We start from the raw sequence: 27,987 nt of genomic DNA, 5'->3' as shown, positions 1-27,987 counted from the left end.
GAGGTGAAACCTTCTCACATTTCTTGCACAACCATTTCAGCACTCACACAACTACAGGCTTACAAATCCCTTACGGATCACGCGTTTGTAGTGTTTAAACATACATTCATCAGTGTTTGACTTTACCTGTTAGTGTATTTGGAAACTTTATTATTAGCAGTAAAGTTTTTCTGCTGATTTAGGCATCGTGTTATCAGGGTTTTTAGAACTATGATACTGCATTTTTTAGATGTGTGTACTTCAGTTCATTGAACAAATAAAAACAATAAGAGACTCAAGGGTCTTTTCATAGATTATACTTTATATACAATATGACACACACACACACACAGACACAGACACAGACACAGACACACACACACACACACACACACACACACACACACACACACACACACACACACACACACACACACACACACACACACACACACACACACACACACACACACACACACACACACACACAACGAATAGTTTTAAGTGATCAACACAGCTGGATGACCGTTAAATCACAGTGTTAGACATTAAAAAAGAAGTTGTAAAAAATGTAAGATGAGAAGAAGATGTTTGGCTGCTGGTACGATGAATTTGCTTCTCAGCTCATGTTATATACTTGTTGTAGTTTTGGAGGGTGTAGGTTGCCACGGTATCCAACAACCAACCACGTGTTACAACTGCAGCTCGTCTGGAGAGACCTGTTGAACAGACAAGAAAGGTTTTTTTTAATATAGCTGCCAATCGATCAAATGTTACAATCAATATTAATCACTGAATTGCATGTTTGAAATTCCATTATTTTGCATTTCAAAATATTTGTAATGCTTTTCTTTTGAATTTTTGTCCTGTCTTCTTGTACTAGCTTGGTGTCATTTTTCACCAATTCATGATTTTGAATTATTTTTTATTCCACTATAAAAGTTCCACTTTAAAATAGGGATGTGGGCTATTAGCCGACCAAACGATTACATGACAACATCTTTGCTGTTCGGTTAAACTAATTATTAAAACTTTAATAATTCAGGTCCTCAAGGATGGTTGTTGTGTCTAAGCTGTAACGCAGCTATCCACCACTAGCTGGGGCAGTAGCTGGATGTAAACTAGGATACTGGACGAATGGCATCTGGTAGCATGGGGCAATTTAATGTGAAAATTGAAATGGAGATAAAGTTGTGTGTGGGCTGTGTCAGGTTAATAAGGCAGACAACTACTTTACTGGAGTAACTCTGAACCAGCACAGGAATAAGGATTAATACCAAAGGCTGGCAGTAGTGGCTATGCTAACATTAGCAACAATCAGCAAACCAATTTGTCATTGTTTAGCCGCTCACCCTGTTATCCCATGTGTATCTTAACCACTCGACTGGATAAACAAATTGTGCTCATTTTTGATTGTTTTCTTAACAGTAGACTGGTTGCCAAGTCTGAGTTTAAATTGCTTTTAAACAACAGGGAAATTAGTCAATAGGAACATCCCTACTTTATCGCCTACAAACCAGATTTTGAAGCTGGAGAAGCTTGAAGTTCTTCCAGGCCACCAACCACATCAAATCCCATCCAAAGTAACAGGAAGAAGAACAGAAAACATCTGCAGGCTCATTCCACACAATATACCAAACTTCTATGGAAATTGTCCCTTTAAAACTTTAAATGTTTAACATAAACATGAATATCTAAACAATGAACACTTTCTGTAACTCTGATACAACGTTAAGAGCTGTAAGTTCCAAACCAGGTGCACAAACATTTTCTTTTCTTTTCATTCAAACAAACAAACAAACAAACAAACAAACAAACAGATCTTGGCCTATCAGTAGAATTCACAGAAATCAGCACTGTGCTCTAAGGTTAAAACCCGAACCAACATGTCCACAATATGTCTTACATAAGCTAGAGAGTGCACCAAAAGTCACACGTTTCGGTTTCATCAGAAAACAGTTGAAAGAGAAACAGAGCTGTGTGTGATTTCAATCAATGGTTCAGAGGAAAATGATAAGGGCGGATAGAGAAGGAGGGAGGGAGTGACGGGCTTCTCGATTACCTGTGCCGAAGGACGTGGAAAAGCTTCATTAAATATGTAGCAGTGCAAATTGGGATGCCAGGAGGAGGTTGGAGGAGGGGGTGAGACTCAGAGCCACTTTCTCTCGCTTTGTTTCAAACTGTCAGCTATCCTTGTGCTACGGCAGCCTCTTCTTTCTGTGGCCAACTTGTTCTGACATTTCCCCCTCGCTCTACTTTGACATTTTCTCTCGGCCATTTCTCCACTGCAACACTCGTTTTCTCTGCGAGTCACTCCCCTTCTCCGCTCACGCTGAGGTACCTGTCTGATTTTGGCTGGCAGCATCTGCCATTTCACTGCTGTGTCACTTCCCAATTGGTCCTCAGAAGAACAAACGCATTCAAATCTGAGAACTCATGGAAAGACATGTGCCGAGACACACGCACACCAGACAGAATATCTATGCTTGTGGGGACCGTGTATTCATGTATGGTTTATTTATAAAAGAAGTCTGAACTTAAACAATGCATCAACCAGTTAGAGTAAAATGATTCATCACTTTATTAAAAAAAAAAAGGACGTCACTGACATTAGCTTGTGGATAAAGTGAAGATATTTTGAGGTTACAGAATTTATTTTTATGATATTGAATTAAAGTAGTCTCTAAGAATGAATCATCTTAACACTAGCCTGGAGCTTCACCTTGTAATAGCTTAACCCATTTCAAACTATCCAAAAAATGGTGCTGCTTTGGCTAATGATTGTTAGCCTCAGGCCCTGTGTCCACCTTTTTTCTGAGCGGCAGTGTGGTTGCAGCAGCAGGCGGCTGCCCGAAGAAAAAGCGCAGCATCTAGCGTATTTTTTCCCTTAGTGCTCCGCCTTTTTGTGCAGTTCCTCCGAGTGTTTTGAGTTGAAAATATTTCTACTTTTCAGAAGTGTATTGTTGACGTCACCGGCGCTTTTTTCCCCCCAAATGTATGATATTCCTCGTATGTTTGTCTACTACGGATCGTGTCTTGTACCCACACCCTCAATGCTCAATGTCTGCTTGGGTAAATACGATCTCAAATAAAAAACACACAGTTCAAAGCGTCAGAGCAGTGTCTGGCATACAGCATATCGTCAACAGACTGTTGTCATGGAAACAGGACGAACGTTCATAGTTTTTCTTCTCAGTGCACAAACCTCCATCATGCAAGCGCTCCCGAGCGCACACTCTGTGCTTTTCTGCCCCTGCCAGACTCAAACCTCGGGTGAAACCTTTCATGAAGTATGCAATCAGCCTCTGCTGCTCCTGTCACTCTCGTCTCTACATTTATAAACTCTGTATGAGCTCGTTTCTGTTTGTGTGTGTGTGTTAACAGAAGCAGTCGAATTTGATATTGTATGTTCAGAGAAGACTCACTGCTGTATGAAGATGACGACGAGTCTGATCCAGGCTGCACAATGATCATCTGATGAGACCTCTGTGCAACAAAAAGGTGAAAATGATGGATTAATTAACGTTACAAGTGTAGCTGTACGACATACTTTATGCTTATATCTAGCACGGCTTGTCAGATGATATTTTCCTATAATCTCTTGGCTGAAACTTGGTGGTTAATGGGTTTTAGTTACCTTGTTGGTGATTGGAATAGGGGGGTTCGTGCTGCTTTTTTTCAATGTCTATAACTGTAACCGGGGGATACAAATCTAACTATGAATAGAAGTTATTTGTTCAATTTCCTTCTTATCACAGTAATGACGCGGACTTGATTTACAAATCCGGAGTCCAACTAGACTGAGACCGAGACAAGGCAGAGTAAAAATAATTAAGATAGATACAAGTCCGAGACCTTCAAAAAGTAGTCTCTAGACCGGTCTTGAGACCAAGACACCGATTTCAAGTACAACAAAACCAGTCTGACAGATCACAGGTAGACCAGGATTGCCAAGTCCATGACTTTGTATCATTGGTGGGCTAAACCCTATCATGAGGAAGGAGTTTCATGAGAAGGACTCTGCTTTTTTTTTATTTATTTTTTTATTTCTCACTTCCAAACTCTTTAAATACCACCAATCTCTTCAAGCATGACACATAAATGACACTTTTAGTACTTTTCATGTTGGAGAGGCTCGATTCTCTTACCTGTTTACCGTCGAGCTGAAGTGGATCTTTGACCACAGCTGCTCCACAGAGCTCCACCATCCACTCCATTTCATCTGCAACACACACATACACATGATGGTTGGCATTGAGTGGTGACCTTCTCTTCTCCACTTTCATCCCTTTAACCCCCCGGGGAATACGTGGCAGCAGACTCGTTTTAGGCGCAGACTTCCTTTTGATCGTTCGGATGGAAAACAGGTCAATAAACAAGTCCAGTCACATCAATATGTCCATTTTACTCCATCAGTCAGCACATGTTTAACTCGGTTTGGAGTATATGTGTTCATAGTTGTGTCTCTTTTCATATCAGACACGCAAATCAGCATCTTCCCTCGCCATGAACACGAGAACTCTGGAGTCAGGAAAACCTCAATCCTCTCGCGGTATTTTCTGTGCAACTACAAAACCTCATCAATTTACATACAACAATGTGAGCAATTCAATAATGGATGAATCGTGTTGGGCTGAAGAAAAACAGACTCCATCCTAATGTTTGTGCCATGTAAGAAGAAAAAAAAGTCTTTAAAAACTCCTCACGCTAAGCTAGCAGATGTCGAGCCATTAGCAAAGCTTCATCGATCGAGCGGGCAGCGGGAGGATGCTGCTGCAGGAGCACTTTTAAGAGCTCCAGGAAGAAGGAAACCGAAGACTGCTGCCTCGAGGGTTTTCAAGCAATGGCTCCCGTGAGACCTTCACACATGATCTATACGTCGAGTCATTCATGCTGGAAGGATAAAGTAATGAAGAATTTTGCATAAAGGGCAACTTCTTTTAAATTTCTACTTTAGTCTTTTATAGTTTAAATATTAGGACTGAGTCAGGGCAGAAGCTATAAGACCAGAGATCTAGATCAGCTGATATCATCAGTATCAATATGAGCCTATCACAGATATGTTGGTATCAGCTCATGTACCCTGATGCTTTTTAAAGAAAAGGTCATGTATGAGAAAAGGCTCAAGGTGATTTTAAAACTTGATCTAAAAGGCAACTGGACTTGGTTGAAGATCTTGCAGATGTTCCACCTCTCCTCTGAGAGGCTTCTTCAGTTCTAAACTAACTGGTGGGCGGAGCTATGAAATGTAAGCCTCTGTGGATCATTAGCATGTTTAATGATTGAGCTCAAGGTGATTCAGAAACGTATCTGTAATAATGCAACTTTTCCAGACGGGCATACTGCAAGTCGATGGTTTATTTAGGAGGTTAAATACAGTGAGCCAGTTGTTATAGCAAAGGAATCCATACAGTGTGAGGTAAGACCCTAACCAATAGCTTTATTAACAGTTAACAAAATATTTCCACTGATTGTGAAGCGAAACGAGGTGAACGGGTCCACATGGATCAGTGCAGCACCTGACTGACTCTACGTCAGCTCACTGGAGGAGCCTGTTGACTATTTCTTTTCCATTCAACAGTCTCTAAACATCCCCGTATCCCATACCATGCTCAGTTAAATGTTTCATTCATTTACATCCAGTTTTATAGATTTCTCTACCATTATCATCGCTGTGTTCTTCTCTTTTTCCCAAAGTAATCACGCTGACGTTAAATGAATGAGATTTCCTTCCTCAGATGGAAATGATTACACTTAGTCCTCAAGATGCTGTGATTAGAACTGTGTCCCTAGCAATCGTCTGCTCTGCATAGAGACGGTTTATTCTTCTTAAGCACGATTATTCTGTTAGGCCAATCAGAATCAAGTATTCAATTCAGCTGTATAATGAAAAACTCTTCAGCACTGTCCGCAGCACATGTGGCAGAGCGTCACCCCTGAGCAGTCAGTGGTGGACACGGCACACCAGCTAGGTAACATGATATGACATGACATATGATATGACATGATAGTGGACTTTCCCCCCCCCTTCAATCTGAAGACCTCTGAGAACACCTTTGAAGATCGACGCACAATCCAAACAGAAAAGCTCCAGAAGGAACTTTCAGTTTGTGTGGATTTTGAACAACCCGTTAGTGAAATGAAGAATGAATACAAATGCTCCTTAAACACAGCAAATGTAAATTCATGTCATTCAGGTAGTGTTTGAGTCTTGCTAAGAGAGAGAGAGAGAGAGAGAGAGAGAGAGAGAGAACAGGGTGAGAGACAGTGAGAGGAGAAATACACAAACTGGCGGCTCATTGGAAGAAACATAACAATATTGTAACGCAACATAAACTCTATCAATATAAATTCTTACACTATATCCTGGTTTATTGCCCAGCCCTTATTTCAGTCTGTTTAATAAGCAGTTACCTAACGCCACACGAGGATTACATCTACACTCCAGTTCAAAGATGAGATGTAATGGTTCCAACATACTGGTGAAAGGTTTTTATTCCCCCCCTTCTTAATAGTTTTTTTTAAACTGTCTCAAAATCTGATATTGATCTTTTTTTGACAACAGCAAGAGCACTTTGGTAATCACTGAAGGTCCATTTCTTCTGTTTTACAAGAAAAAAAAATCATCCCAGCTAACTGACACCATAGCAACCGCTGTGCGATTTGACAAAACCTCACCAAAAAAATGTTTCACACACCTCCTTAATCTGTATTCAATGCACCCACACTCTGGAAACACCTGTCATCGTTCTCTAGTGCTGAAATGACAGGGGTTAAAAAAAAACAAAAAAAAAACAGCACAGGTTTCAAGCTGCGTCAGTCAAAACCTCTGTGAACTGCCCTTCTTTTTCTTTCTTTATTGTTGTTTTCTCTTTTAAATGGACGTCTAACAGAGTCCTGCAGGAAACCGACATCAATAAAAGTGAATAAGTGTTTATTCTGAAAAGTCCTTTTTGATGGAGAAAGCAGAACAGGGCAAACAGCCTGAGAGGAATCGTGGTCGGGTATTTGAAAACATGCGCACACAAAGAAGGAACATTTCTTGTTTTTTTTTTGTGTAGTGATCAAAGACAATATCCACATTTTCGAATTTCTGTTCAGTGTGACACAAACAAGAAAAACAAACATGATAGAAAAATTCAACGGTGGCTGTAGAGGGTGAGAACTTTATCTTTTTCTCTTTGTAACACTATTCTGAATAAAAACTTCAGAAGAGGAAACTAATAGATTTTTATATTTTGCAAAAGAAATAGAAATACTACATGTTACGTCTCTATTTCACAGAACTCCCCAGACCTCACAGTTATTTTTTACAGAGCTCAGTAGAGAGTGTAAGTTCCCGATGCTCAGATAATTGAAACACATTTAAAAAAAAAAAAAAAAAAAAACAGCTCACTGACTGGTGTCACTGCAGGACGCCCGTGTGCTTATCTTAATGAGATCAATATCTACACTTTAAATGCTGACTTCACTGCATGAACCGGGAACTGATGTCAGGACTTTGCAACACATTAGCAAAGTGTGCTGGAGATCTGGGGAAAATCTGTCCAGCTTAAAAGGATTCTTCATATTTTCATGAATGAAAAAGTGGAACCTCACCTCAAAATATGAGCTGTTTTATTATGTGTAATTTAACTATAAATGTACAAACTTTAACATTCAGTTTATAAAACTTTTTTTGGGGTGGGGGGTAAGAACACTTTTACATCTTGGGGCTTAATATGAAGTTACATGCAGGTTCGGGTTAGCTTAGCATTAGGAATCTAAACTAGGGGAACAGCTAGCCTAGCTCTATCATAAGCCGTCTTCACATGTGCACTCCTGAAAAGATAACTTCATCAGGACTGCTCAAGATAAGCTCTTGACCTGGCCGTTCATATATGCACCTCACACCCTGTCAGACAGGAGGGGGGATGGAGGGGGGGGGTCCCCTGAGGTAAGACATGACATAAGAAAACAGACGCGGAAGTAGCGGATCAAGCAACAGAGTCCCCTATACGATTTGCCTGGAATCACCCTATCAACAAAAGAGCGGAGAAGAACATCGTGACGAACAGAAAACGTAATGAAACCTTTTAATAACGTGCACTGAGATCACAGCTTACACTCTTTATAATGAGTCCAGTCCCATTGGCTGGAGGTGAATTCTCCGGAGAATATCCTGCTGCGTTTTCACATCAGCTCTATCGGACTCTAGCGAAAAATTCAGCTGTTTGTGTTCACACATACAGCTACTCCTGGAAATATTTTTACTGATTTTCAGGACATTTCTGGAAGTGTGAAAGCCCTATTAATGTAACTAAATCCACCGACCAGTTTCTCCAAAGAGCACAAACTGAATATAAACTGAGTATAAAATGTTTAAATGTTAAGCCTTATGAGTGAATCATCCCCCCCCCCCCCATTGCAGTTACACGCCACATTATGAAAGCAAGTAAGTCTTTAAACCAAAACGTCAAACAATCTCTTTAATCACCAAATCTAATCAATTCAAATCTCAGTTTTCAATAGAATCAACATCAAACCTTAAGATTTGTCCGGTTCTGGTTGCGATAATGGAATCATGTCTCTCTTACCAACCTCTCTGTCACAACATTTTCATTAAATCTGATGTGTTTACCTGTGGTCATGTCCGTAAAAGTGCCCTGGATGCAGATCTTGTAGCCCTTCATGAGCAGCTAAAAAAAAGACGAGAAAAGAAAGAAAAAGGTTCAAATGATCTTGTGTGAGATGTTGACCAAAAAGGATGTTCCTTCAGTAGACTTAACCCTCAGAAAATAGTTCAACAATACAGTTCTATGAAACAGCCTTGACAACACAGCACTGTATTCGTCACCGGTACGTCACCAAGTACATGTTGCAGTTTATTGCAGGTTCTCCTCACTAAAGTGTGTTAAAAACATCCACAAGCCTCATGTAATACAGTAAATCCAGTGATGAGTTGAACAGTAAGAGCAACCACCGAGGTAATAGTCGTCCCGCTTGTAGTGCTCTAAGAAAAACGACCCGCCCTGGCACACAGACACATTGTTTTATTGCACTCAGGGTCAATAACATGGCTTGAAATGGGAATGTAAAGTTATTTCCTTGAACTGTGGTAACTAACTACCCAAAAGGAAAAGTGCATCTCACCTCTCAGTCTCATATACAGCGAGGGCGGCTGGATGGAAGTGTTTGGAAGATAAATGTCCAAGCAGCTGGAGAGAGAAATACTAATTTCTCACACCTCCATAACGATCGTTAGCCAGAGGTGCTTGCTGAGATGAAAAAGTGTTTCTGTTACTGATTTTTAATTTAGACAACAACCTAATGTCCTCCGGGGGGGTATTAAAGTGTGTGATAACGTGCGCGCACACACGCACACACGCACACACGCACACACGCACACACACACACACACACACACACACACACACACACACACACACACAGCCTCTTTGACAGATTTCTTGTGCATCAACATTCAGGTGACAGAGTCGTGGCTCCTCATTTTTAACCTCTGAGTCTATTTGTCAGAGCAGAGCAGATGACGGAGAGCGAGTACGAATGGGACAATCTGTCTGCCTCCATCGGAGTGCTGTGAATGTGTTGAAGCCGTTTAAAGGAGCCTGAAATGACAGACTAATTCAATTAGCAGAGCTCCTTCAAAGGCAGGGATACAGCCGACATGACATCCAGCCATTTCTAATTTTCCCCATCAGTGGGAACAGAACTGGAGCTGCTGGCCTTACACCAGGAGCGAACTTACAATTAGCTTTTTTTTTTTTTTTTAACAACATGGCCTGAGCTAAGAAGAGGATGAGAGGATGGTGCAATAGGAAGAAATAGGTATATGTGCTGTTCGTTATTGGGGCACTTTATTTGATTTTCTTCACAGAGTAAGACTTCTATTTGGGGTCAGACACTGTGCTTTGACAAGAACAGGAAGTTAGTGTTGTTACGTATTTCATTTCAGATCTTTTCTTCCACTAAAAGGTTCTATGTTTAGACGACTGTTTCTGGATCTTTTTTAATTTAAAGCTCCCGTGAGGAGTATTTGACTCCTATTTATTCAGATGGTTGTTTTCAGAAACATGAGTATGAAAACATTCACATAAAACAGAATTACACTTACAAAATCATCCCTACACTAATGTCTGTTAAGTTTTTAGACCCTTTTGTTGTTTGTTTATGATTAATCTTGACATTCATGCTATAAATAAAGGTTATTTATTAGAATAATCTGACAGAATGGACTAATATTTTAACAGTCAATTAGAAAACAATGTCAGTCCTTCTGATAAAAGCCTTCATTGGCCAACAAGGGAATTAAATTAGCAAGCAAACAGCTTGAATTCACTTCAAAACATTAGAAAAAGAAGAGCTTCTTCAGTGAATGTTTGACTCGGTTATTATTAAAAAAGGGAATGATCTTAGTTTGGGGATTGACAAGGAAAAGTATAATTGTGTTTCTCTGTGTATGACTCTGGACAGAAACCTGATGTATCATTAATCCTCACAATACGATCTGTCTTTTAATGGCTATAACTTTAATGTCTCTTTCATTTGAGGACTTTGTTTTTTTAGCACTGTATAACGTTTCTAAGGCAATGAGTTTAAAAATACTGCTCCTATATACTCCCATCGTATTCAGCAGCTTGCCTTGCCAAGCAACAATTTCTCTTCTCTCATTGAGCTCTTGCTAGCTGCATGACGGATGAACGGAACATGAACTCTCAATGCACCGGATCGTGTTTACCTGCCCACAGACACAGACGGTCACAAGCTAGAACATAAAACTTTAACGCTTCAGATTCATATTTATACAAATAAATGTGAAAATGAAGAATTGATGTCACAGTGATCAGTACTAAAAAGTCAGTACTTGATGGACTAAAGTTAACCAGACCTAAGGCTATGTACCTTTTTTTCCCCTCCATCAGCGAGCAGGGTAATTAATGAGTGCAACATTCTCCGCTATTGACAGAAATAAATGGATTTTTACTCCGTGGTAAGCATTCATTTTTGATTTTTCTGCAGTTGAGAATTAGTCAGGGTTGATTTGTTTCTGGAATTTAACTTTCATTCATGCTGATTTAGTTGGTATTCCTTAAATACTTCAGGAAACAAAATTAATTTTGTTCTGTTATTTTCCATAATCTATTTAAATTTATCTCAGACGTGTTTGAAAAAGTTAAAAGGTAAAACAGCTTTGATTAAACTTCTTCATGTACCTCCCACCCCTTCTTTGTTGTGTTGATGTGTCTCTTTGTGTGTTAACGGGGTAAATAATGTCAAAATAAAACTCAAAACCCTTTAAGTTGCATGCAGGTGACAGAAAAGAGCCTCTTTGAGATTCCCTGGGGCGATGCTAGATTTTAGCTTTTAACTTTTATATTGCGGCTTTGATATTTGGTCCCACCCTTAATAGATGCTGTAGATGTTAGATACAGTGTGGAGGAGACTCACATTATTGTCGTCAGTGGTACGAGCTCTCATGGGGCCCTGGTGGTTCGGCCCGTTCACGACGTCACCTCTGACTTCATAGACGCTCTGTCAGCAAACAAAGCAAACGACTTCAGTATCTGTACATTAAGCAGAAGAGCATTAATCCCAAAAGGTATACAACTGTGGGTGCTATTTACTTTTAAATCATTGAAGCAATTATTTACTGTAATCTAATAACAGAACTGCTGATAGGCAGCTAATATTATTCGATTTATTTCAGAGGGCCTAAAAATGCTCTCATGAGTACACAGAGCATCCTTCAGTCTGACAGTTTATTATTATTGTATGGCTTCCTTCTCTACATACACGATACGATGCTTCTAAATGCTAATAACTAACCTGAGAAAAAGTTTTAGAATGAATAGAGATATTAAACAAAATCTGGAGAGGGATTATACTTTGCACAGCTCAGAACAAGTTGCAGGGATTACTCAAGCAAATGGATGTCAAATAATTGATGAGGTATCACAGCGAACCACATGGAGAGATTCATCATGCAGCCTTAATTCAACATGGAGACACACAGAGCGAAGACAACAGGCGAGCGTACCTCGTCTAAGAGTTTCTTTTGCTTGAAGCACTCGGAAATCCCTGCAGAGAGGAACAAGAGCTCATGAGCTTATTGTCAGAAACACATACCCTCTTCTGGCGGGGAGAGCATTATGTAACACTGCTTTTATTCCAGACCATGCCTCCACTTCATGCCGTTCTGTGTTTAGATTTAGTGTTGTATGGGAGTCAGGAGGACTTACACTGGAAGCTCACAACCCATTTCCTGCCTGCGATGCCGAGGAAGTACTTCAGTGTGCGCTCGCAAACCAGTTGTTCGTCTGGAGGAGAAAGGAAGGAGTGTGAAAAGATGTTGAATAGTACGAGAATGCATGTAAAGCTTTTAATTAAAGTGTATTAGACAAAGAACAATGGCTTCACTTAACGACTATTTTCCATGAATGTAAATGAAGTTTAATGTCAGGAGAACAAACTTAAGTTTATCCTTGTTTAGAATGTTTATTAAAAAAGTGTTGTTATCTAGCGAGCACATAGAACCAGACTGTGATCCAGACAGTTTGAATGTAATACTTCATAAAAAGCTGTTTATAAGGTTGTAACTTCTGCTCACTCTTCCCAGAAATTACTTTTTTACTATGCTGTCATTTATAGTTACAGTTAAACCACTTGTGTAAATCTTGCTCATAATACTGTTAAAAAAAAAAAAGAACTATGTGATGTTCCACACTGAAGACCTTCACAGTTAATCTGGAAACCAGAGGAAACTGTCACATCCCGTTTCATCCGCTCTGGCAGATAAGTCTGGTCCTCCAGAAATCTTCAGATAGATTTTAAACGCAGCAAGAGCACAACTAATAGTGACCAGGTTTCAACATGAGCCCCTTTCACACATGCACTTCACTCTTAAGTGATAAATAAAATGAGAAAAAATGTAGTAGTGGGCGGCATGTGTGAACATAAACATGGAACTGTTGTAAAACTAATGAGATCTTCACGGAACAGTTCAGCTGCTTCCTACTTTATGACTGACAGTACGTTCTTTTGTTTATACTGTGATTATGTCCAATGACATGTAGCAGTGATATAAAGACTCTGTTGCTTCATCAGCCATCTTGGATATGTTGTAGGCATTCCAATGTTGGTGCTTTCACACATGCACATAACTTCTGAAAACTGCCCAAAATTTTCGGGGTGAGCTGCATGTGTGAATCCAAACAGCCACATTTTTCAATCCCACTTCACTCAGAATTATTCCTGAAATTCACTGTGAGCGAGTGGTCGGATGAAGGTGTTGTTTCTTTAATGCGACCAACAAAGGACCATAAACTATACGGGCGTGCCCGATGCTATCTCTGTGCGCGTTATGAAACTGCCTCATAATGATTTGAAATATATGTAGCACTGATATTATTGGACCAAAGGCATACATTATCCTCATAGCATCAGACTCTGCTGCTTCTTCCACCACATCATGCACTTCCTCCTAAAACTCCCCCTCCCGTCTGACAGGGATATTCTCCTGCTGTGAGGTGCATGTGTGAACAAGCTAGTGAAGAGGATATCAGGGGCAGCCTGCCTGAAATAGTTCATAGAAAATGCGTATGTGAAAGCGGCTTTTCTTGCAAACAATGAAAATCTCCCACTGTGAGGGACATGTGTAAAAGAGCAACTCTGGGAAAGTGCATGTGTGAAAAGGGCTATTTTCACGAGCAATAAAGATGGCTGTCCAACTAGGAAACAAAGAGAATCTGCTTATGAGTCAGTATTTAAAAAAACAACAACTAAATTAAGTTACGGCAAACAGTTCAAGTTTAATGAGTTACAAATAAAATCCCTTCAAAATTGAATGTTGGAACTCAAAACCCAGCCTCATAAACTACCGCTAAGTAATACATTTTAATTGCTCTGATTGGTTGTTGCTTTCAGTGGCATCTTGGTCTGCGCTGTTGACACTCCCTGGTCATGGGAAATGTACTGAGATTCCTTGACATTTATAATATGTTTTTAATATTTGCTGGCATCCACAAGTACAAACGAACCATTAAAACACCCAGCGGATAAGAAGTTGGATGTTAACATATTGTCCATCATTTTTAAACATAATTCTAGACTGTCTGAAATGATCACAGACTGTGAAGAGCTTCACAGACATAAATCACAGTTGATCACTGGGGTTATTCTTCCCTCAGGAAATACACTCGTTATCATTGATTTGTATTCCAGGCAAGAGTCAAGTGCACTGTATCGATATTTCTTTATTTGAAATGATTTTTTTCTTTCTGCTCACGGTAAGAAAGTGAAACCTCTTGCTCCTCTCCAACCCCTCACCACAAAGATCAACAGGGACAATGTTCCTGTTTTTTTTTTTTTTAAGTTACCCAGCAAACAGCTGCTCAATAAATTTAAAACAAGTCTTAAACAGTGACAGTTCATATGGTGCTTTGGAGACAGCGAGCTCTGAAATTAAAAATAATCTATCAGAGAGGGTAATTAGCACCGAGCAGACGATTGGAGGAGAGCGCGAGTGGGTGAGAGAGAAACAAAGAGCTTATCTCTGAGGAGCGCTTTTACAAAGACGCACAAAACAAGCTGGAACTTCATGTTCAAAGAACAATGTACTTCTTGAAATGTAAATGTTCCTGCTGAAGAAAATGTTTAAAAACAGGACCTCAAAAGACCTTAAGTGGAATATTTAAAAGCGGATTTAATTGTCATATATCAAACATGAATTAAAAACCTGTTGGATGGATGAACACTAATACTGACCTGTGTGCATGACGATGTGAGTCACCTCTGGTGTTACCTGGGAAACCACGAGGGCACCAACTCTCTTGGCAAACTTCTTCACCATTATCTGTTGGAGGCAACTTTTGATTGGTTAATTTACCCAAGCATGCAAAGCCCTTAAAAGAAACAAAAACAACATTTATTGAGTTGATCCAAACCTGCTCGTTGGAGCTCAACCCAGACGACACCAGAACCATCGCAGCTTTGCTTCTTTCTCTCGGAGGAGTGCTGTTCTCTTTGTCTTCTGACGGAGACACGTTGTTCTTTAATGTTTTGGTCGCTGAACTTGTAATAGGAGTCTTGGAGGCTCCAGTGCCTTTAACACTCGGCAGTGTGTGTGTGGAGGGCTGCACTGCTGAACAGAGAGATAAGACAAAATAAATGAAAATACAATCCTGATTCTTCTCAGAGAAAAAGTAAATTTCTAGTTATCTGTAACACAAAGTAATACTTTCAATGTTTGTGTCCATCCATATCAAAATAATGAATTAAACTTTTTAAGGATGTATGTTTTGTGCAACAGCGTCATGGTTGTCCTCACTGCAGCAGCCGTGAGTTCCTAATAATGGCCGATACTATAAGCTGGCTGCTAAATTGGTCGGGCCCCCTAAGGGACAACATATTGTATCATACTGTATCGTATCAGTAACTAGCACAGTCTCCAATGTGCACCTGACCAACAAAATATCGCTGGCTGTATATGTGTATGTGGCAAATTTGAAGTGAATGGTATGGAATCAAAAGCTTGTTTAATAGAAAGGTTGTTAAAATGTTTATTTTCTGCTTTGTTCTTCTAAAAGACACAGTCAATTCCTGACACTGTGTCAGTAGTCTCACCAGTCTCTACAGTGCTGCTGTGCTTGATCACAACTTTGTCACCAGATGATCTTGTTGTGGGCTCTGGTTCTGCTTCAAGATGAGTTTTCCTGCAAATAGAGGCAGTTAGCGTGAGGACATCCTGTATTGTTTTGAAAGGATAGAATTTATGGATTTTGTAGTGTTTGCATTTGCAGGTTCACCATTGCTTTAAAGCACAAACAGCTGAATAATAACTTTCATTTCTATTTCTATTCAAGCTGGAGATAAAGAATGATGGATCAAATCATATCAAAACATTCCTGGGAGCAGATTGGATGTTGCTCTCTTAATAGAATAGAACAGACACTATAATACACCTATAGAGACAAAGAAGCATACTAGAGAGGACTGATGAGTCTCCAGCTCCTTTTTAAAAATCGCACACACAGAGTCTCACTATCAGGGCTCCTACTGCAGGAACATGTGCTCAAGACTGAGAACTTCTACAGATTACAAAAAGGACGACAAGCAGTGTAACAACAATGTCTGCATCTCTTCCAGTTTAACTGAACTACTTAAATACATGCACGGCACGCATCTCGAAAATCTGATTTCAGCAAGGTCATTCAAAAGTATGAATCAAAGCTTGTCACCTGCACGTCACGGCAAGATGTCTGCTTTAAGTATTCTCAGGTTTCTTAAATCGTTTCTTAAACCCTTTTTTGAGCCAAAAAAAGTCAAACAAAACTTCTTAAATTGCAAACAAAAATAAGACTTTGAGAGATATATAATCTTACTGAAGCAAAAAAAAAAAAAAAAAAAGTCCTCTTAAAAGTCAAATGTATCCATAAAGCTATTGATGTCTGAAGTCTCCAATCTATATATTCTACATGGGTATATTTTAACGTGTGGGTTCTTTTTCTGTTTAACTCAAAAGTATGTGGACAGTAACACAGTCAAGTTGTGTTCTCTGAAACAGTTTTCACTTTGATTCAAGTCACTGATGCAGCCATACAGGCAACAAGACACTGGATTAGTTTATCTGTACGTGCTGCATGATGAACATCTTCAGCTGAGCAGCAGCCATCCAAACTTTAACAATTGTTATTGCAAACTAGAATGTGCCCCTTATGGTTGAATTGCAGCTGTGGCTGGAATAGGGAAACTTATTGAAAATGAAAATAATTGGGAGAAAAATACAGAACACTAAAATAAACAAAGAAACAGCACAAGCTGAGGCTAACATTAAACAGGAGAGTTTGCAAACACAATTATTTACAAAAGGGACTTAACACCAGAGAACGTCTCTCTCTCGCTCCACAAAATGAAAGGCAAAGTGAGAGGAGATTATCCACTCATCATTTCAAATTATTACAAAAACAAACTATAATGGGGCGCCAGAATGCCTGGCATGTAAGTTGCGCGGCCCGTGTACGGAGAAGGGCCTGACCGGTGCACGATATTTGGGGCGGATGCCGATATTAGGGAGCCGGAAAAAAAACCTGATACCGATCTATCGGCCGATATCTTTCTCAGATCTGTAGAGATAAATAGATTTTTAAATTGACACATGTATTGCTTTGATCCCTCAAACAAAGTTATCACTTGTGGGAAAGATACAGTATAAAGAGCAGAATAATTCAACTGTGAAATTAACTGTGCATGTACATGCATCACCGCTTCACACTCTGGAGAGTTATAATGTTTGTTGTAATCCACATAGCGCCCTCTGCTGGTGACAGAGAACTGCTAGTGTAATACAATGAAACTCGGATTAAATGCTATTTGACTGGTTAATAAATCTCATACTATCAACGCATATCTGCAACAAAATTAGCCGATATTGATAGTCACTAGGTTTTTATTTATTTTATTTTAAGCTGGCCAATATATCAGTCGGGCCTTAGTACGCCCATAAACCTCACTCTTCAGCTCTTTGCTCAATGTCATCCCCCACTCTCTCCTCCCAACATTTCCTGTCTCTCTTCAGCTTTCCTATCCAATAAAGGGAAAAATTGTTTTTCCAATTGTTTTTTTTTCAAACAAACAAAACTAACTATAACCAGGTATTTCTCTGGGCTTTGCTGAGATAAAGTATTCCACATCACAAGGTCGGGAATGGACGTGACCTTGACCTTTGATTCATCTGATCAGGTGACTTCTGAGACATTTTTAAAGAGGCATAATCAAAGCATGCTGGAGAAGAACTAAACCACTGAAGACACAAAACTGTCAGTGCACAATGCTATTTTGTTAAGTATGAAGATGTTTTACCAAAAGTCATTATCGAGCAATAACTTGATCTCAAAATAATCAAGTCTTTTATTTCCAATGGACTACAAGACGGTTAATACTCATTTGCAGGTGATTTTTTTCCTTTGTTGTGTTTTGGGTTAATTTCCAGACAACTGGCAGAGGGCCTACACTTAAACAACCAGCATTGACGTAATAAAGGCTCATTGAAAACTGTTGTCAGCGCTAACTTCTTCCTCCAACTTCTCCCGTTCCCTCATGGAGCATATCCTTTTTTCTTTTATTTGGAACTTGTCTAACTAAGACCCTCTGTGCTTTCATCTGTCATCTATTTCCATTTGTTCCCTCTCTCTTGCCTGAAGGAGTGCACTTAGTTCCCTGCAAGGCGAGAGGTTGGGGGGGTGGAGCAGTCAAGCAGGAGAGATAAATGACTGTGGCAACACAAGTTTCCCCTTTAAGTGCTCTAAATGACACATAAGATGCAGTCTGTAATGACTTTCTTATTCTCCACAGCATAAGCAGATTCTGGGTTCATTAGTGAGATTATCCGCCTGTCCTCTCCAGATGCATCACCCTCTGAGAACCACACTAGCAACACACAGACAGACACACACGCGCACGCATACAGTCACAGTCTCACACAGACACACAGACAGACACACACGCACGCACGCATACAGTCACACAGTCTCACACACAGACACACACACACACACACACACACACACACACACACTTACTAACTTTCTCCTTCAGTTAAAGACTCAAAGAGACCAATTACATGCCACTTGCTCCAGTTATTGTTCTGCTTAATATGTAGCTCCATTTAAGATGTATTAACAATGTATAAGGGCCTCTGAGGAGAGAAATACATCGCACGGTGATATTTTATTCATTCCATTTGTTATTGAAATCAGCTTTGACTGGAAGGTTTTCACAGCTGACCGGCCTAGTGACCACCAACAAAACCTTTCTGCTAGTCAGGCTAGCTGTTTTCACCTGTTTACAGTCTTTATGCTAAGCTAAGCTCAGAAAATGATGGCAGTAGCTTCATGTAAAAGAGAATTACAGAACCATATTTCCCCAAATGGTTAGTTGTTGCCTTTAAAGTTTGATCGAATTCAATTCAAAGTGTACTTTTTGTGGATAAAATACTAGGGGGCTGGCAGAAGAAGAAACTCCGTATAGAGTGAACTATTCAGCTGTCTGTGTTCACACATCCAGCTCCTCCTGCAAATATTGTGAACTTTTCTGGAGTTTTTGGCAAGTGTGAAAGCCCTACTAAAGATTTAGCCATTAATGCTAATTATGTATTGACAATGATTTTGTATAAACATTAAGAGAAACTTGATTGTAATTTCATATTATTTACTTTCAATAAGAAGGCAGGAACAGTTTTTATTTATTTTCAGGAGAGAGTGACGGAGTCTGAGCAGAAATGGAATTGTCTTGTTATTGATACTCAAAGTTAATTTCGTCGTGTTTACTTACTGGTCTGAACCTTGGTCTGTGTTCTGGTCAGATGGGAGGGGTCTGTGTGCGTTAGGACCTGAAAAAAAAAAAAAAAACGTCCATAAACTCTCAATACTTGCAACAAACTCCTACATGACTTCAAACAGATCAAAAGGAGAGACTCTGTTTAGATGCTTCACTAAGATACTATTCTCTTTACAATCAAATAACTTTTCCCTGATCTGTGCCTTATTCAATCTTTACAAATTGGGCAAACTTTCATGTTTACCCTACATGTTTATTTTAATGTTCCAAAATTGTCGGCTTTGGGTTTGAAGCTGTTACTGCATCATGATTTAAATTCCTGGATCAACTGGTTTGTCCATTAAATGTCAAAAAGTAGTAAAAAATGACTACCACTGTTTCCTAGAGCCCAGAATGACATCTTTAAAACGTCTGACAAAATGTTCCAAGTCCAAAAGATATCGAGTTCATAATCTATAAAACTTGCACTAGCATATATCTAATCCTAGAGAAAATGAAACAGATCAAATAAATACATTTAATCTTAAACAAGAATTAATCTATTAGCCAAATCAGCGCTTTATCATTCCAGCTATAAGTAAAATATGTGGTTTGTGCTAACCTGTGGTTTGGCTGCTCTGATGATCTTCTTTCACAGGACTGCCCTCTTTCTCCTGAAGCACCTCTGACACCAGAGCCATCAACTTCTCCAACCGCACCAGCTCCTTCTGCATCTCGATCTTTTGCTGGAAGAGAAGGAAACACAAATCAAGAAGGGCATTTTATAAAATTATGACACTTCAATAAATGTAAGGCAGGGAACAGGAGGAAAAGAAAAGCAGCAATGCAACATTTAAAGGGACACATAGTAGCTGCAGATTAATCGTATGCAAACTATGACGGCTGTCAATCAGTGACGCAGTTAAAGCCAGTTTGTCAGACCTTAAATTTGTAAACATATTTTCCAACTTGTGCAGGTTTGCAAAAACCAAATCTATACGTTTGAAATGGTTTCAATGCTTCACTGGACTAATACTTTGTTATTTCATCCTTTGAGTTTACCCCTCAAGTATACCCATTGATTATTTATACATACACACAACACAAGCACCAAATCTCTGTATTCTCAGATGTTTTTAATCCTGGGCTCTTTCTAAAGCCCGGGGCGTGAAACTCGAACTCGCAGTCAAATACAGTCGACAGATAAAAGTGAGAGTGCGGGAAGATGGATGAGGTAGAAAACAAGAATCATCTCCTAGGCGGCGTTTCCCACTAACGTAAATGAAATGCAATTTAGAAAGCTGCTGAGGGGGACATTTTTTACAGAGCGGGGTAGTCTGTCATCTGGGAAGCTGACAGTTTGGTTCGGGGGAAATGTGGTGGCTGCCCTCTCTGGGGCGTAATGTGACAGTGCATCAGCAGGAGCACAATGCAGGCAGGTTGAGCTGAACAGGCAAAGACATGAACATTTTTGTGTGTTCAATATAATGGAATATCTAATCACTTCATACACTTTTTTTTTTCCATAACAGATGCTGTTTTTAAGTGCAAACATAATCATATTTACCTGTGTCACAAGAACTTCGCTCGAAAATTGTGACGATTCCACAGAAACAATGTGGTCATTTACCGGAACATCACCTGCAGAGAGGAAATTGTTTTGTGTTGAAACCCTTGAGAATCACTTCTTTTCCGACGAACATATAAATTATAACAATGGGAAACAAAAGAGCAAGAACATAATCTGGCAGATTTTTCAGAAAATAAAATACCTTTGAAGACAGATTTCACTAAGGAGTCAACTCACATTCTTCTGGGGTCCCAAATAAGTCCTCCGATCCTTGACTGGAATTAACATGATCAGGGCTGACGCAGGCAGGTGGATGGCTCAGCTGTTCTTCTTCTTCTTCAGCTGGAACATCCTCCAGTTTGTTAGCTTCATTTGAGGCCTTAGTCAGAGCACAGGGGGGGGCTGATGTTCCTAAGATATCTTTCAACGTTGGCAATTCCTCTTCGCTGCAGTCTGACTCGGATGAAGAGTTAAGCCTCTGGGCCCTTCTCCTCTTCCTGCTCTTGTTGGAAGGATGGTCGCTGAATTGTCCACTTCCATTTAAACTGTTTGACTTTGTATCGGGGTCAGTCTGAGCAACCGGCAGTCCAAGACTGTCAGGAGTTAAAGATGACTGTGCATTTAAAAAATGATCCGCACTATTGTTCGATTCTTCCCTTCCAGCATCTGAATCCCTGTTTTTTATCTCAGCCACTTCTCCGATGTTCCTTGTGGTACATTCGATCTGACTCTCAGGGATTTGAGATTTCTTTGAGGCTTCATTGAGCTTCTCATGTTCAATCCCCGTGAAGCAGAGCCCAGAATCCACGACAGGGGGCACAACAGCAAGAATCGAACCTTCTATTTCATGTTTGGACACTTTATTAGGAGTAAGGTCACTACTAACGGAGACATGTTGTTGTCCTGAACACATACTATCAGGGATTGAGGCTTGAAGCACTGCTTGATCTGTTTTTCTTGTGTGACCAGGTGAGTAAGAAGGGGGAATCAAATCGCCAAAAGACAAGTTTTCATTGTCTCTTAATGTCTCTGGTTTGGTGTCTTCTGACTTCTTGGTATGGCTTACATTTCTTCCAGATTCTACTCCAGCACAATGTTGCTTGCTCTCCTCTGTTTCAGCTCCTACAAGAGTTCCCTGATCTAAACTACGGCTTCTTTTCACATTTGGGCCGCCGAGATGAAAAGACTTCCTCTTAGTGGCTTTGAAGCTTCTGAGAAGTTGCTCTGTGTCCAGTTCGCTGTCGTTCTTGTCATCTTCATATTCCATTTCAGCACATTTAGACTGGTTAGCTGAGGACTCCAACTGAACAGTGTTTGGAAAATGATGTGTTGGATTGTCTATTTCAGGTGTTGGACCGACCACAGATGCTTCAGCTGGACTTGTAGATGTTGGGACCACATGGACACAACAAGCAGCACTGGATTGGGACAAGGTTCCAGTATTTGGTACTTCTTCTGTTGATCTCAAATTGGAAGTCCCACCATCCGTCTCCATGTTTTCTATGCCACCTAAATCTTGATCGTAAATACATCCATTTATTTCAGCCACCTTTGTTATGTTTCCATTCTTAGGTGATGCCTTATCATCCAAGGTGTCGATTGAAGCTCTAGCAGATTCTACATTGCTCTGTTTTTGGGGAACTATGGCTTTCAAGTTTACTCTCTTGTGGCCTTCCTGGACTTCCTCAACGAACACTTGAAGTCTTCTACTTTTCCTTGTACTCCTTGTGAGAGGAACTTCTTGGTCCTCGCTGCTTGGATAGTTCTCAATATGAACTTGAACATCCTCTGCCCTTGGCCTAGCCATGGGACTGGTTTCTCCATTTTGGACTCCAACCAGATCAAGTGGTTTTGACACTCTAGTAAGCCTCCCAACTTTTTTCCTCTTGCCAGTTTTCTTTTGCTCCGGGACTTCCTGCTTATCTCCTTCTTGTAAATCACTGTCGACCTGCTCTACAGGGTTAGTAGTCTTTTTCTTTAAATTTCTTTCCTGTTGTCTGGTTTCAGGCACAAGGCAGGAAACCTCATCTACACTACAATATTTGTCACTTTCTGGCAAATTGTCCAACTTTTCCTCATTTTTATTCACATCATTTTTTCCCTGTTTGACTTCAATAAAGTCTGAGTTTTCAGAAAAGTTACTGCTTGTGTCCTTTACTTCTTCTGTCATTTGTTGCTCTTCCTCAGTATTGCTTTCAGCTGTTTTTTGATCACAATCGGCATAGATTTCAGTCATTTTCTTCCCTCTTCTGGAAACTTTTCTGGTTAGCTCACTGTCTTCAGTTTTTGGTGGTTCTGCGAAAACATTGCGCAAAGGAGAGCTAAATCTGTTCCCTCGTTTGTACACGGTCCCAAACACCTGCTCCTCAAGAGATTTAGCACGATCCTCTCTCCTAGCATAGACATCACTATAATGTTGCTTGACATCGATTGTTGAAGTGGAAGAACAGCTGTCTGAGTCATCTGCGTCCTGGTGTGGCTGTTCAAATTCAATACTTCCTTCAGCTGGAACTTTCATGAGCCACTCGGCCACTTTCTCCAGACTTTTCTTTTGTTTGTCATCAATAATCTTTTCAGGCTCCTCATCCGTTTTCTTCTTCTTCCTCCTTAAGGACTTTCTTAAAGGTTGTTGTTGAGTCTGCTCTGGAATTCTGGAAGTGGCTTTTCCTGATTCAGGAACTCTTATTTTACCTTTTGTTTTGTGTGTTGATTTTGTATTTTCCACATCGTTTGGTATTTCTGTTACAGCTGGTTCGAAGTCACCTGTAATTTTCTTGTCAGAAGTTGGTGGAGCTCCACCAAGGCCACTGTCCAGGCCTTCGTTTTCTGTCGTAAAAGGACTCGAGTCTTGAAGACCCATTAGTCTAGCAAAATCATTCTGAGCTAAAAAAAAAAAAAAAAAAAGGAATAAAATGTGACATGGCATTAATAATTATTCTGTAGAAAAAAAATGTATTTTTTAAATAAATAATAAGACAAAACCATGATTTATTACCTCAATTGCCATCTACTCTCTTTCAGAGTAATAGCTCTAAAATAAAACAAACCTGCCCCTCTATATTAGACTGCAAAATTGTACCTGCTATTGTTGAGGAGGGAGACTTTGGAACATCGCCATTGTTTTCCACATTTTCAAGGTCAGTTTCTGTTGTTTCTTCAGATGACATATCTTGACTATATTTAGTAGCTTCAACATGTTTGACCCTGGAAACAGGATAATACAGGAGGAAATAAAAGTTATGCAACCACTTTAAATAAACTAGAATTTGTTTATTGCTAATAAGGGACGTTTTAAAGTCTTACCCTGGTTGTTCTGTTTGCTGGGACATCCCAGTAAAGTCTGAAAACATAAAAAGGTAAGTTTTTCAATAATGTATTTAAAGCTTATTTTTTAAACTTAGTATTACTTAGAAGTCCGATATGTATTCTTACAGTTTGTGCCAGTGTCATGTTCATACGCGTGTATCATGTCCTGCAATCCACCAACTAGTCTCTGAAATCCAGGACTCTCCTGTAAGCTCCTGTACAGGTAAAGAAATACACACTTGTTATGATAAAGTTAACATTAAAGAAATAATGAATGTCCTGCTACTGTCATATTGTTACTATTGTCCAACCTTTTGGTTATCTTGGCTTTACACACTGGACAGCTTGCCTGATTTTGTTTTTTATTGTCCAAAAGTTTCATCATACAAAATCTGGTTTTTAAAAAAAGAAAGAAAAACACTAGATTAATTAATGCATTCAAAAATATTTTTTTTAATTTTTTTAAGCAGAATTAAACATTACTTACTTGCAAAACTGATGGTCACACTTAGTTGATACAGGTTGACTCATTAAATCCAAGCTACAAATGAGAAAAGGCAAAAAGTAAGTATTGAAGTGACTAAATGAATCTCTTAATTCACCAAAATAAAGTAAATTCAGAAGAAGTGAACTCACCATATGGGACATTGAAGAGTCTCCCAAAGGACAGAAATCCCCTTTTTTACATCTGCTGCCTTTGGAGTTGTCATGGTGATTTCTATCACTAATAAACAAAACTATAAGTGGCATGGTATTTGATGCATTTTAGTATTACTGAGAAATACATCGAATGTGTTTCTGGGAAATACAGCAGCATGGATACATCATGGATACAGCATGCGAGTCTGTTGAGCCTTAAAAATATTCAGTACTGTTCTGCAGTGTATCAGCTTCAAACAGAATACATGTTTTGCTGTGGTTGTATTATAATCTACTTTCTTGTGGTTTATTGGAAAGTAAAAAACCTCGGGCTCACCCAAAAGTCTCACCATATCAGTGATTTATACAACCTCATGTGGCTGCAGCAGTCAAGTTATGACAATTGATTATCTTTGTGTACTTTGATCAGGTCATCTTTGTTGTACATATAGACTCTATTGTTATCCAGGTAGTCATATTTGTTGTACATATAGTCTCTATTGTCATCCAGGTAGTCATCTTTGTTGTACATATAGTCTCTATTCTGCCCTACAAAGGCAAAAGACCTTAACTCGCCAGAGTGTAGAACTGAGAAAAATGACTTTAAAGTCTTTTTGTTGTCCAGCCAAATGAGTTGCAGGCTGAATATTGGAAATGTGGCAATTCTTTGTCTTTTTAATGAGGTTATTAATGTTCATAAAAATATTTAGCTCAAACATGACCTTTGACCCTTATTTGGAAGTTAAGGTACTCTGCCTTTGCATTGCCTGTACAATAATAACGGGGTCATGCCAAGGTAAAAGGCATTAACTTCCATTTGTTACTGTATTTCACTTGGTTGCATGGTTAAAATAACACAACCAACACTATTTCTTTTCTACACTTTATTCAAGCTACTGTGTGTGTCAAAAGTGCTTGATGACAGATATTAAAACAAAGGCGTAACACTTTAACTCCACTGCAGTGAAACAGTAACTTCACTTGGATTCGCAGCAATACAAAGGCAGAAGACCTTAACTCAGTTTGAGGCAAAGACCCTGATGAGTGAAGTTACTGGACTCTGCCTTGGTTTCTCCAGGGCTTTTGGAAGTTACAATACAACCTACTATTTTCTCAAAAGAACAGCACAGTTGACTCAAGATATCTTTCCACATGATAAAGCACATCTGTAATGTTCCAAAAATGACAAAAACTCATTTTCGAAAAAATAGAAGTTACTGCCTTTTGCCTTTGTAGGGTAGTATTGTCATCCAGGTAGTCATCTTTGTTGTACATATAGACTCTATTGTCATCTTTGTTGTACATATAGACTCTATTGTCATCCAGATAGTCAGCTTTGCTGTACATATAGACTCTATTGTCATCTTTGTTGTACATATAGACTCTATTGTCATCCAGATAGTCATCTTTGTTGTACATATAGACTCTATTGTCATCTTTGTTGAACATACAGACTCTATTGTCAGCTTTGTTGTACATATAGACTCTATTGTCATCCAGATAGTCAGCTTTGTTGTACATATAGACTCTATTGTCATCTTTGTTGAACATACAGACTCTATTGTCAGCTTTGTTGTACATATAGACTCTATTGTCATCCAGATAGTCAGCTTTGTTGAGTTATCTGTAAGGCACTGGCACATTTTCATAAACCACCTGAAACCAAACTTGCTCTGTTGTGTATTCAATGTACGTCAGCATCGACTGAAATGAGTTCAAAAATGTCGACATATTCTTAATAAAGTGTCGAAAATCATTAAATGTACAGTACACATAAATTAAGGGTGTTCCCTTTTCTGTACATCATGAAAACGTCAGTCGTGTCTACTGAGAATCATAATGTGTTTTATTAAAGGTGATAAAAGCAGAATAGGGTTTTAACATGTGATGAAACAACTCTAATAACAGATGAGTTAGGTGAAGTGTAACATAAAATAACAGTTTCATAAACATAAACAGTATCCTAAGCTTAATCATCCGGCTGGCTAGCTGCTATGATTTGTTTTGAGAGGTTACACTTACACACCTTTACCCCAGAACTTTTCAGATTATGACAGTTCACCAGAACGGATCAGCGAACTAACTTATGAGTAGAAAAGTAATTTACAGTTTTTGAAATGTCACTGACACTTTTAACATTATATATTTATTGGTTTTACCTTGTTTTGCTACAGTGTGGAGTAGATAACATCCGCTTCAGTTTTCCCGCAACTATTGTCTTCTTCTTCTGATGCTGTTTAATGGCGGTTTGCAATTGTGTCAAAGCGCCGCCTACTGGTCCGGAGGGAAAAGCACACAATACACAGCAATGTGTAATATTTACAGTCTATGGTAGAAGCTACGGTGGCTGGGAAGTGCAAAGCAAAATTACAAAGTGTTAAACACGTTCACAAAATGTGAGACAAATTTACATTTTGAAAAACCTTGTTACATTTTATGAAACAAAATTACAAAACCAAAAACACTTACCGAGGACAAAACACATTTACAAGATGTGAAACACTTTTATAATCGCTGAGACAAAATTACAAGACGCAGAACACTTTTACCAGTCCCCCAACAAATTTACAAACGACAGAATCTTGACAGAAAGGGAATGTACCGCGACAAAAACAAAACAAACAAAATTACCCCTCACTCCATCACTTACGGGTCACTTCCGACATTTGGTACATTCCCATTTTGTCAAGATTCTGTCGTTTGTAAATTTGTCTCACCGATTTTAAAAGTGTTTCACATCTTGTAAATTTGTTTTATAAAATGTAAATGTATCACGATACGCTGGTTGAAACCAACCCCCTCCCACTTACAATATATGGATCCAGAAAGTTTGGGACATTTACCAAGTGGAACAAATTACATATCAATTAAGACTCCAAAAAGAAAGGTTCACAACAAGATGGAGACCTGTACTGGCTTTACTAATGCAATAGAGAGTGATGTTTAATTAAGACCATGCACCATTTTTCCCTGGGATTGACTTCGCACTTGTACTTTGACACGTGATATCTTTGAGTGGATTAGAATTTATTTCTTTATGATTACAACTTTTATTTATGATTTTCATTTCTCCTCTACTTTTATGAACATTTATTTATGTACTTGTTTGTTTATGTGTATTATTGTGTATATGTATATTCTTTGGAGTGGACATTTTGATTTGTATCTTACTTTTGTAATCT

The 27,987-nt window shown here is 39.2% G+C and overlaps 1 protein-coding gene across 2 annotated transcripts; it reads right to left on the bottom strand.

Annotated features, from left to right (window-relative positions):
- Positions 1 to 308: 308 nt before the first annotated feature.
- Positions 309 to 27,038, bottom strand: LOC132955294 (breast cancer type 1 susceptibility protein-like). Of its 2 annotated transcripts, none has more exons than XM_061028091.1 (21): positions 26,965 to 27,038; positions 24,803 to 24,890; positions 24,654 to 24,707; positions 24,478 to 24,558; positions 24,293 to 24,381; positions 24,164 to 24,200; positions 23,940 to 24,064; positions 21,098 to 23,743; positions 20,858 to 20,931; positions 19,913 to 20,036; positions 19,306 to 19,363; positions 15,601 to 15,689; positions 14,922 to 15,115; positions 14,743 to 14,830; positions 12,219 to 12,296; positions 12,017 to 12,057; positions 11,428 to 11,511; positions 8,600 to 8,657; positions 4,128 to 4,201; positions 3,405 to 3,465; positions 309 to 698 (listed from the first exon to the last, which is right to left on the bottom strand). In XM_061028091.1, the coding sequence occupies exons 2-21, from the start codon at positions 24,874 to 24,876 to the stop codon at positions 604 to 606; spliced, it is 4,224 nt and encodes a 1,407-aa protein (XP_060884074.1). In that variant the 5' UTR covers positions 24,877 to 24,890; positions 26,965 to 27,038; the 3' UTR covers positions 309 to 603. The 2 variants fall into 2 exon arrangements, with proteins under 2 accessions (XP_060884074.1, XP_060884073.1); XM_061028090.1 differs by having other exon boundaries at positions 310 to 698; positions 14,922 to 15,118.
- Between the last annotated feature and the right edge of the window lie 949 nt (positions 27,039 to 27,987).

The sequence above is a fragment of the Labrus mixtus genome, chromosome 21 (genome assembly GCF_963584025.1).
Source record: "Labrus mixtus chromosome 21, fLabMix1.1, whole genome shotgun sequence".
Lineage (NCBI taxonomy): Eukaryota > Metazoa > Chordata > Actinopteri > Labriformes > Labridae > Labrus > Labrus mixtus.
Note: the sequence above shows the minus strand (reverse complement) of the source record. Positions and strands in the feature narration are given on the sequence as shown.